Source organism: Octodon degus, unplaced genomic scaffold (assembly GCF_000260255.1).
Source record: "Octodon degus isolate 3935 unplaced genomic scaffold, OctDeg1.0 scaffold00020, whole genome shotgun sequence".
Classification (NCBI taxonomy): Eukaryota; Metazoa; Chordata; class Mammalia; order Rodentia; family Octodontidae; genus Octodon; species Octodon degus.
This window is the reverse complement of record NW_004524596.1, coordinates 7,564,118-7,571,830: the sequence shown is the minus strand read 5'-3', so window position 1 is coordinate 7,571,830 and position 7,713 is coordinate 7,564,118. Positions and strand designations below refer to the sequence as shown.

General features: G+C 48.7%; 1 protein-coding gene across 1 annotated transcript in view; it reads right to left on the bottom strand.

Moving 5' to 3' along the window:
- Positions 1–414: 414 nt before the first annotated feature.
- Positions 415–7,713, bottom strand: part of Galm (galactose mutarotase) — a 76,211-nt gene continuing 68,912 nt past the window's right edge. Inside the window, exons 5-7 of the mRNA XM_004627626.2 lie at positions 4,305–4,446; positions 1,897–2,071; positions 415–1,291 (exon numbers count right to left, since the gene is read on the bottom strand). Of these exons, the coding sequence (XP_004627683.1) occupies positions 1,214–1,291; positions 1,897–2,071; positions 4,305–4,446 (395 nt within the window). The 3' untranslated portion in view covers positions 415–1,213. The remainder of the gene's footprint in view (positions 1,292–1,896; positions 2,072–4,304; positions 4,447–7,713) is intronic.

The following is a 7,713-nucleotide window of genomic DNA, read 5'->3' as shown; positions in this document are numbered from 1 at the left end:
TAAGAAACCAAAGGGCCAAGTAAGGCCGACAGAACCAGTTAGTGCTCGGGGCTGCCAGTTCTGGATCTGACTGTTATTAGTGTCACCTTCCTCAGTGCTATTCCTGGGAAGACAGAATACTTCTCATTACATTGTGAGGCCCCTGAAGGCCGAGTGAAGGACCATACTGTGTAAGTGCTCGGGAAATCCATGCTGAGATGAATTTAGAAAGTGCCTTTTGTTTGCTGTTGGTTTCAAAGAAAGTGGAGGTATGGTAAGCCCAGTAGGTCACCAGTTGGTGGCCTTCCTCCGGGAAAATGTTGGGGCTTCTGTCAGAGAGCCCAGAATCTGGAACACACCACACACTTGATCCACTTCCCAAAACCCGTGTTGACGCTTCATGACAAGAGAACTGCAGTCTTCTGAAGGTGTAGTTTTGATTTTATTTCAAGTGTTTGTAGTAGATAGTATATAAAATACATTTCTGTGAAAGTCACCGGCCCAAGCCTATCACTGCTGAGTGGACTGTCTAGCATAAGAGGCGCCTCCAGCCTCCTCTCTGAAACTCAGCCTCTGCTCTCCTCATGCTCGGCTCCTGCCCCTTCTTGCAGGTCTTGGCTGGCCTGGGCTTTCTCAGTGAATAGCAAAGGCAAGGAAGCTAAGAGACATTTCAGCCTAGTGCGGATTACAAAAGGGAATGTGAGACTGACTGGCTCCCTAACATAGCCCAGCAGCCAGATCTCTCCATACCCTTCCATGACCCTGGCAATGTGTCAACAATCAAAGGTAGAAGCAAAGAAGAGGACCTGAACTGGCATGACCTGAAGCCCTGGTTGTCATCTGTTAGCAAAGAAAGGAAGGGAAAAAAGTAGACAAGAACAAGGCAGTGGAGATGGCGCCTAACAGCAAGAGGGTCCCAAGGAACCACTGTTGGGCTTGGGTGGGCACACTGGTGGCTGAGTTCACTCGCCCTCTGAGCTGCACAGAAAATAGAGCTTGTCTTTGGACACAGCCTACTGGTCACTTGAAGAACTAATCAATATTCAGGCTATTATTATGACACAGCCTACTGCTGGTCACTCAAAGAAGAGATCAATATTTCGACTTATCCTGATGCTACCATTCGTAAGATTTGATGCACAGAATTACTTGTCAAGCTTTGGTCTTCACCTTGTCTCTGGACAGGAGACCGGCAGCCCAGGGCCCTGGCCCGGGCAGCGATCTTCACCCTTCTTCAAGCCACAGAAAACTTGAACCAGGTGGTGTGGTTGTACTCCTCGCCAGGCCGCAGCACCGCAGGAGGGAAGTGGGGCTGCCGAGGGGAAAGCACCAGGTTACACCTTGCCGGCCGGTCCCACCGCCGACCGCTCAGGGCGTGCTTCTGGACGGGTCTCTAGACCTGTGCGCCGGGGCCGGGGCCAGCACGGGACACTGGATCATGGTTTTGCAATGGGATGAAGAGCTTGGGCTGGGAGGAAGGCCCTTATCAGCAAGCACACTTGGACAAAGCAAGACTTTCGGGCTGGAGGAAGCAACAGGTTCATTTGTGTTCTAGGGCAAGGTGGGAGTGTCATCGGGGCGGGCACTCTGAGGAGCACCGCTGTAAGGGACAGCTGAAAGAGAAAGTCATGGGGGCACAAACAAAACGGAAGGGCTCTGCTTAAAGGGGGGCTGCACGAAATGACTGGGGATTAATGTGGAGAAACATTACACCAAACAAAGGTTTGGAAGGTACAAAATCGAGTTTTCTAAGGACCAGGAAATGCCACGTCAGGAACCTGGTGACAGGATGTGTGTATTCTGCATGGCTTGGAGGACAAAAATGGACTTCTGAGTCCCCAAGTCTCACTTGAGTGTTGTGGCCCTTGTGCCAGATAGTGGGACTGTGGTCTCTTGACAAGCCAGCCCACAGCTTACCCGATTGACTGCGTCAGGCCAGTTCTGGGTCTCGAGGCAGAAGCCGGAGTGCCTGGGATAGACGGCTCCACTCTTGCCCTTCAGGGTGCCATCCAGGAAGTTGCCCGTGTAAAACTGGACACCGGGCTGGGTGGTGTACACTTCCAGGGTCCGCCCGCTGCCAGCATGGTACACCCTGGGAAGACAAGCCCACCGGTGGGTCCGGGCGGCAAGAGGCAGAAGCTTGGGATGGGAATCAGACCTGGTCCCAGAGCAAGGACGAGGCACGGGGGAGACGGGCAAGAAGAGGAGCGAGGCAGTTTTGGGGTCCAGGAGGGACTGAGATTCTAAATTATTGTTTATTTTGCAGTACTGGGGATTGAACCTAGGGCCTTCACACTGAGCTACAGCCCCAGAATTTTTCTTATTTTTAAAATGGTTTTGCTTGTAAAAAAAAAAGCAGAAACAATAAATAATTTTCACTAAATGAAATGATAGGAATTCAACAATGCTTATTATAGTGCGTGTCATTATCTTCAAAGTAGTTGTTCAGATTACTAGATATAAGCATATACAATTCGCAAAAAAAAAAAATTAGTTACATTCTCTTAATGAATAGAGGGATTTGTTCTAATGGTGTTTGTAAATAGGATATCAAGTCTGCATCTTGTACAGCAATTAACCACTAAGAAGAATGTATGCAGTGTGCTAATTATCGAAACTGTCCTAGCGATTTGATTTGAAACTGTCTCATTGCTATTTGTTTATCAATAAAATTATGAAAAAAATTTTAAAAAAATGGTTTTGCTTAATTACTACATTGTTTAGGCTGGGCTCAAACTTGTGATTCTCCTGGCTCAGCCTCCCAGAGTGCTGTAGCCACAGATGCACCACCGTGCTCCTTACTCTCTGCAGTGCTGGGGAGGGAACCTAGGGCTCCATGTGTGCTGGACAAAGGTTCTACCCCTGAACTTCACGCTCAGTGCATGGGGCGAAGTTCTTTTTCACAGAATTGGAATTCTCTGCTTGGCCTGGTGAAAGAACTAGTCACATATTATGAAAGACAAGATTTTGTCTGAATTAAACTGTGCCCCTCCCAGGGGCTTGAGCAGGCTGCTTAGATCTTCCTAACAGTTCTATGTGGGTTTCCAGTGATTCACTGTGTTTTCTTTTATTCTCTTTTTCATTTATTTATTTAAGTTTTAGAGACAGGGTCTCAAAATGTAGTTCAGGCTGGCCTTAAACTGACTGTGTAGGCCACACTATCTTGAACTCCTGGTAACCCTCCTGCTTCAGCCTCCTGGGTGCATGGCCTACAGGCCTGCACCACCATACCTGGCTCGCTCTTTCTTTCTTTCTTTCTTTCTTTCTTTCTTTCTTTCTTTCTTTCTTTCTTTCTTTCTTTCTTTTTTAAATAAACTAGACCTTTACAGAGGTGAGCTCCTACTTGGATCTGTACTTGCTACGGAAGGGATATAGATTGCTAAAAATCTAGCCAATATGGTGGTGCATGCCTGTTATCCCAGTTACATCAGAGGCTGAGGTGACAGGATGGCAAGTTCAAGGCCAACCTGAGAAACTCAGCAAGTATCTCAGTGCAAGGCTGTGTTCACTCCCCAGTCACTCACTCACACACACAGAGTGGGAGGTGGGGTCTTACAGTCTCACCAGGAGGCAAAACACATACATGCAGAAGTTAAAACATCCTCCAGCCCACAGTATGTTGTCAGCAAAGTGGCTCAGCAAGCACAAGATGTTTGGGAAGCAGACGGCCAGGATCTGAATCCATGAAGCAGGAGGGACTTCCTGCTGCAAGGAGGATGCGGAAGAGGAGCAAGGGAGGGAGGAGGTTGGACAGGGAGGATACTCAGGGTGTGGTGCCTGGGCTCTGGAGAGGCAGATGCTTGTGAAGTCCTTTCTGTCTCTGTGATAGTTTGATAGTTTGGACTCTTTCTCTCTTTTCATTAATATCTTCAGATTCCTAAACAAGGACTGATGACTCACTACCCAGCAGGGCCTGAGGCACAGGGAGAGATTCCCAAAGATGAGCAGCACAGCAAGGAGCTGGGCATTCAGCACAAGGATAGGCATGCAGACCAAACTGGCCCTGGGGTGGGGACAGCTGCAAGCAGCACTGCCTGTGCCTTGCTGGGAGTGGGCAGGGCTAACTCCTGACCTAGGAAAGGCAAAGGGCTCTGGGAGCTTGGTAGGCACAGGTGGCAGCGTGGGGAGGATGGGGCAGGGGAGGGCTGCTGGGTGCAGGGATGCTGCGTTGGTGGGGAAAGGCGGGGTCCACTTCTGCAGACACAAAGGCTGTGGTATTTGGCCCCTTATCGCACAACAAATCTAGTAATACGGCCAGGAGCAAAACCTCACACACACATTCATGTTCCTTTCTCCTGAACAGTGGTAAGTGAAAAGGACCTTACCTTGCACAAAAATGCTTTTCTTTAGACCTCTTCAGACAGAAATTGTGGTCGAAACCATTAATGTGAAACTCCTGTAGGTGTGTGCCCAGCACCACTGGCCTTCGCAGGTCAAATGCAGTGCCTTGTACCGGCGCGATGTCACCTGGATGGGAAGGCAGAACAGGAGGCCCTGAGCATCCACGCAGAGCTTTTCGTCCACGTTGCAGCCCGCACTCCAACTTGTAAAGGACAATGGCAGCCGGATGCCAGGAAGATAAATGCCTTATTGGATTTCCTCAGTTAGAATGTTACTGTTTTTTGAGACAGGGTCTTGCTAGCCTTGAACTCTATATAATTTATTATAGCTCAAGCTGTCCTTAAACTCTTTTTTTTTTTGTCTTTAAACTCTTATAATCCTCTTGCCTTGGCCTCCTGAGTGCGGGATTACAGGCATGTACCACCACCCTGGCCTATTGATTGTGAAATGTAACAGCTGTAATATTTAAAATCATTCAAGAGCAAAAATGTACAAAAGAAAATAAAACCCAAAAACATAATTTCTGTCTAAGACACAATTGCCTTGCTGACATTTTTATTTTTGTACTGTGAGAGACTGAACCCAAGTTGAGGCAAGTGCTGTCACTGAGCTTCAAGCCCAGCTAACTGCTCGAGTTTTATTGCTGACCTATCCATACCAGGGCATATCGCTGAACAGTAAGTAACGTTTGTCACGACTGACTGTCAGGCACTAAAAGATCCCAAAAGTAGTGGTTCCCAAACCATTTTGGCCATACTAGTCAAAGGAACACTGGTAGCTTCGCTGCCATGTGAGGACCCTCAATTCTTTTTTCTTTCCATATTAAGAACTGAACTTAAGGAGTTGGGGAGCTAGCTCTGTGGTCTAAGTGCCTGCCTGGCAAGCTCAAGGATCTGGGTTCGATCCCCATTACTGCATGCTGTGTTGGCCGCAGAACCCCGGCTGTGCTGGACCAGCTTGATACCGGACATGGTGATGGATGCCTGTAATCCCAGCGCTGGGGAGGCTGAGACAGGAGGATCACTGAGTCTGAGCTGCATAGTGTGAGCATGTACCAAAGAAACAAGTAAATAAGAGACTTTTTAAAAAATTCAAAACAAAATTGAACCTAGGGCCTTTGCAATGAGCTACTTCCTGCCTCAGCCTCCTACAGCGCTGGGATTACAGGCTTATGACATCACCTCACTGACTCAAATTCTGAAAGGCAACACATAGAAGAGGCCTGTGCAGGACTCCCGTTCCGGTGGTCATCACACAACTACCTCCCAGGGAAGCACATTACTTCCCAGCGTTATTGAACTCAAGCGTGGCTTGACCTGCAGGGTCTCATTTCATCCAACCTATGCCTGTAACAGATGAGGACACCATGACCCATATAGCCTGGTGTCACCAACCTATGATGTTGATATAGTTCCTCAATTTAAGGCTCTTATTTTCGTATTTTTAAAAATCTCTGATATCTCCTCATGGTTTAATGGAGCATTTTCTTCATGGAGTGTAAGTTAATGGTGAGCTTTATAACTGGTGCATGTTAGAGCTGGTAAAATATGTAAATTGGTTTGTCACATCTTTCATTCTTAGGAAAACCGCTAAACAAGTAATCAAGACTTTGAGGGAGAAAGAGGAACTAGGGTGTTCTTGTGAGGAGATTCCAAGGAGGGTTATTTCCTGACAGGAAGTCCTCCAGACATGTGCCAGGATGCAGGATGTGGGCTTTACATTCTTCCAAGACGGAGCTACTTTGCTGGATCAGCTTTCACTCTCTTGCTCACTTTTGGTTCTTTTCTTCCCTGGAAGCATTCCAAACAAAGGACACCAAATCGTGGATTTAGCTCAGTCAGAGGAGCCCAGGCAACTCGAGAAAGCTGCAGGGCACGCTTCCGGCCCACCGCTCCTGCCTGCTGGTACACTTGGGACTGTGTCGGAGCCACAGCTGGGGGCCATTCGCTGGGCCACGAAGACCACTTCCAACGCCTGCCCTGTGCCAGCAGGGGACTCGAGATGGACGCGACGTGGAACCTGCACTGAGCTGCCTGCAGCTGGGAGGAGGAAAGAGACGCAGGAGCACCTCTGAGTCACCAAGAGCAGGAGCTTGGAGGAAGACGGGCGAGAGCTCGTGTTTGACACTGCAGTGGTTGAGCTGAGCCTCAACGTGCCCTTCTTGAATGGGTGAGCAAGGCTGAAGGAGGCAGCTTGGGTGCAAGGTGCTGGGTGCGCGTGCGTGTGTGCGCGCATGCGTGCTTGCATGCTTACATGCATGCGTCTGCCTCTGTATAGGAAGGACAAAACACCTCAGATGAAGGAAAGACCTGTGCAGCTTGATGAGGAAGTGGCTGCTCTGCGCCTGGGCTTTACATCTGCGCAGCATCGTTAGATGGTTGACTTTCAGTCCCATACCCGTCTTCCTGCAGAACTCTTGCAGAGGGAACATTCGTGGGAGGCTCAGTATACAGAACATGCTCATACATGTATGTTCACATGTGTAGCCAAATGCAACATATTTACATAGAGCTCTGACTGAGGTCAGTACGGCGCTGAGCGGCTCTTTGGGAAACGCCTGGATAAGAGGACAGCAGGGGTCCACCCTGCTTCCTAAATTACGCCCTGCGCAGGAGTCACTGAGCCCCAGGTCCCGGAATCCTACGCTGTGCCCTGCAGCAGCCGGCCTGACGCTCTGGCCATTCCCGAAGAGGAGCCTGAGCTGGCACCACACTTCAGACCTCTTTGAAGTTTGCTTTTTGTCCCAGACCTGTAGCATACACTTGAGAGGAAAGTATAAATGATAATGCTTTTTTAGGGTGAGGATTCCTTTTTCTTTCATGGGGCCAGGCAGAAATGCCTGGGGAATTTGGCTGCACTTTTGTGGGGTCCTAAAACATGAGAGGCAGGGGCCGGCGAGATAGCTTAGTGGTCTAAAGCGCCTGCTTAGGCAAGCTTAGCCAAGAAGTAGGGACTGGGTTCGATCCCCAGCACCACGTGCTGTGCCAGCTCCACCACAGCTGAGCTGGCCATGTTAAAAAAAAAAAAAAAAAAAAAAAAGATTAACAATTTGAATGGCACAAGACATCACAAAGCAACAAAAGAAACTAAAAGATTCTGAGGACTTCAGGACAAATCTTTGCACAGAAGACATATTTTTCTTAAATTCAGAGCTGCTGCCCAGAGAGGTGGCCTTCCTGGGGCCTCAGGGGTGGGGTCCCTGAGGCAACACAGCTTTGGGGGTGTGTGGGGCACAGAGCACCCCAGTGAGACAGTGACACACACCATCCTGCTGCCCCAGTGTCTGCTGTTCAACTCGGAATTTGAGAAGCACACAGAAGAACCCTTCCTTTCTTTTCTACCAGAGTTAACTTTTGGGAAAATCAAAGAACACAGTATTAAAATATATATAGT